The sequence below is a fragment of the Babylonia areolata genome, chromosome 11 (genome assembly GCF_041734735.1).
Source record: "Babylonia areolata isolate BAREFJ2019XMU chromosome 11, ASM4173473v1, whole genome shotgun sequence".
Lineage (NCBI taxonomy): Eukaryota > Metazoa > Mollusca > Gastropoda > Neogastropoda > Buccinidae > Babylonia > Babylonia areolata.
Genome location: NC_134886.1, coordinates 41,489,749 through 41,493,450, shown reverse-complemented (window position 1 = coordinate 41,493,450; position 3,702 = coordinate 41,489,749). Strand labels below are relative to the sequence as shown.

Here is a 3,702-nt window from a genome sequence, read left to right as displayed (position 1 = left end):
CATTGTTAAACACGCTCAGAGCTGGAAGGTGAGCACTGTATGAATTCACATTATCATATCATTATTATTTCTTCATCATTAATTGGCGTGAAACAAACACGTTCGTTTTGGGTGTTGTTTTTTTTTATTCATGACATCACCATTAACTATTCGCGTTGTATTTCATTTCAGATCAATGTGACAGAAACATCGGAACGTTGGAACTGACTCTCTGGAAAACTAACAAGAACAATCACAACAACAACGACGACGACGACAACGACAGCAACAACTTCAAAAGTAAACAACACCAAAGCATTTGTCGACACGAAAGAGACTGCAAGGAAATCCTTTATCCATTCCTCTCCCTCTGCCTGATGGCTTCGTGCCTAAAACGAACTCGTACCGCCATTGCTGTCTTCAAGGCCGTTCTGAGCAGGACACTTTTCGCCCTCCACGGGTTCATTTGCATATGGCGCGTCACCGTCATCAAAGGGCAGCCACTCTACTGGTGTCTGACAGGGACTCTTCCGGTGATGGTTCTTGAGACCATCTTCACCATCAGAAAGAAGAAGGGTGGCGAATGGAAATGGTAAGGACGCTTTGTGTGATGGGAATGGTGTTGATCAAGCCTTGGCGAGGTGGGAATGGTATTAACTTTTGGTAGAGTTTGAACGGTAATGGTTCTTCATGTAATGAAATGATAACAGCTGTTGGTGTGATTAAATGGTAATAGTTTTCGGTATGGCAGAAATGATCATGTATTTGTGTGATGGAGATGGTGGTATGTCTTGTCGTGATGGAAATAGTAACAATTCCAGATGTCGAGGGAATGGTAATAGTTCTTGGTTGAATGGAAATAGCAATAGATTTTGGTGTGGTGGAAACATAATAGTTTTTTGTGTGATAGAAATGGTAACATTTACTGGTGTGATGAAAATGGCAATAGCTCTTATTGTGATAGAAAATGTGATAGTTTTTGGTGTGATAGAAAATTTATGGTAATAGCTCCTGGTGTGGTAAAAATGCAACACAATACATCTTTATTAATCCAGTTGGAAATTGCATGTGCATTCAAAGACACGTCACTCACACCACTCTCTCAGCCCGAAGTCGAGTCTAACATATGTATGAACATAGCAAAATTTTGACATAAAAGTGTATAAGTGACAGTATGGCAAAATTATCATTTTGTTATTATAAATTCTTCATCTGCATTTTGTGCAATAAGAATATCACATTCTTGGATGCCATAAAAGAGATATGCTTTAATCTAATCACATACATTAAGAAACAACACGTGTGGTTGCAGGGTGTGTCCCAGTGCGTTCCGGTACCTGGGCACATCATCACCAACAACATCATTATCGTCATCACCATCACCATCATCACCATCACCATCACTATTACCATAACCATCATCATCATTACTATCGCCATCATCACCTCACCATCATCAGTATCATCATCATCATCATCACCATCATCACCTCACCATCATCAGTATCATCATCTTCATCATCATCATCACCATCACCATCATCACCTCACCATCATCAGTATCATCATCTTCATCATCATCATCACCATCACCATCATCACCTCAACATCATCAGTATCATCATCTTCATCATCATCATCACCATCACCATCATCACTTCACCATCATCAGTATCATCATCATCATCATCATCATCATCATCACCATCACCATCATCATCATCATCATCATCATCATCATCACCATACGTGTGGTTGCAGGGTGTGTCTCAGCGTGTTCCTGTACCTGGGCACATTATCATCATCATCATCATCATCATTACCACCACCACCACCATCATCATCATAACCACCACCACCATCATCATCATAACCACCACCACCACCACCATCATCATCATAACCACCACCACCATCATCATCACCATCATAACCACCACCACCACCACCACCACCATCATCATCACCACACCTGTGTTTGCAGGGTGTGTCCCAGCGTGTTCTTGTACCTGGGCATCATCATCATTATCATCACCATCACCACCACCACCACCACCACCATCATCATCATAACCACCACCACCACCACCATCATCATCATAACCACCACCACCACCACCACCATCATCATCACCACACCTGTGTTTGCAGGGTGTGTCCCAGCGTGTTCTTGTACCTGGGCATCATCATCATCATCATCATCACCATAATCACCACCAGCACCACCACCACTATCATCATCATCATAACCACCAGCACCACCACCACCATCATCATCATCATAACCACCACCACCACCACCACCACCACCACCATCATCATCTTGACCACCATCATCATCACCATCATCACCACAGGTGTTGTTGCAGGGTGTGTCCCAGCGTGTTCCTGTACCTGGGCGCATTTTCATCATCACCATCATCATCATCATCATCACGATCACCACCACCACCACCACCACCATCATCATCATCATCACGACCACTATCATAATCACCATCATCACCACAGGTGTTGTTGCAGGGTGTGTCCCAGCGTGTTCCTGTACCTGGGCACGGCAGTTCCGGCCATCTGGTTCCTGGAGCTGGACCTGATGAAGCTCCGCATGGCCGCCCAGACCAGCACCACCGTGTCGGCCCTGCCGCTGACCCGTGACGTGCACGAGGACGCCATCTCCAGCGTGCTGAACGGGCAGGTGACCCCAGGGACCCTTCCTTCTCCTTTTCTTTCTCTTGGTACTAGCTAGTAATGGCAGCAGCAGCAGCTGTAGAAGCAGCATTGCTGTTGTTGTCACTGTTGTTGTCATTATGGAGACACAATTAGCAGCAGCACAGTTGTAGCTGCGGTAGTGACGGCAGCAGGCGGCGGCGGTGGTGGTGGTAGTAGTAGTAGTAGTAATAGGAGGAGGAGGAGGAGGAGGAGGAATATCATTCGCAGCAGCAGCAGCAGATGCGGCAGCAGCAGATGCGGCAGCAGCAGTAACGGTAGCACTAGTAGTACGAAGAGGAGGAAGAGCAACAGCACCAGCAGCAGCAAAACATCAGCATTGTAAGATGTTGCAGTAGTAGTCACAGCAGCAGCTACCGTAGAAGCAACAGCAATAACAGCGCTAGTAGGAGCAGGAACTATATTGGTAGCACTAGTAGTCCCAGCAACAGTGCGAACAGCAGAGAAGCAGCAGCAGCAGTAGTAGTGGCATTGCTGTTGTCATTATAGTCATGATGACAAGGCTAATTGGGAAGACAATGATGATGATGATGATGAAGTAGAAGCAGTAGTAGTAGTAGTAGTAGACGCAGCAGCAGCAGTAGTAGTAGTAGCATCCCACCCTTCACCCTCCCTCATCCCATCCCCTACACCCACCCCCAACAGCTCTTACCTTTCCTGGAATCGTTCACACGTCTTCAGTATCAGTATCAGTATCAGTTTCAGTAGCTCAAGGAGGCGTCATTGCGTTCGGTCAGATCCATATATGCTACACCACATCTGCCAAGCAGATGCCTGACCAGCAGCGTAGCCCAACGCGCTTAGTCAGGCCTTGAGAAAAAATAGATAAAATAACTTTTTTTAATGAAAAAAATAAAATAAAATAAAATAAACAAACAAACAAAAACTCCCTACCACCACACCCACCATCCCAAACATGCTTCTACCCATCTTTTTATAATTGTTATTTCTAGAATCATGCCACGTCTTCGAGAACACGCTGACAAAACAACAGGA

At 45.2% G+C, this 3,702-nt stretch overlaps 1 protein-coding gene across 1 annotated transcript in view; it reads left to right on the top strand.

The window, feature by feature from the left end:
* Positions 1-356: 356 nt before the first annotated feature.
* LOC143287254 (transmembrane protein 26-like) overlaps positions 357-3,702 on the top strand; it is a 6,760-nt gene continuing 3,414 nt past the window's right edge. Inside the window, exons 1-2 of the mRNA XM_076595200.1 lie at positions 357-571; positions 2,503-2,674. Of these exons, the coding sequence (XP_076451315.1) occupies positions 357-571; positions 2,503-2,674 (387 nt within the window). The remainder of the gene's footprint in view (positions 572-2,502; positions 2,675-3,702) is intronic.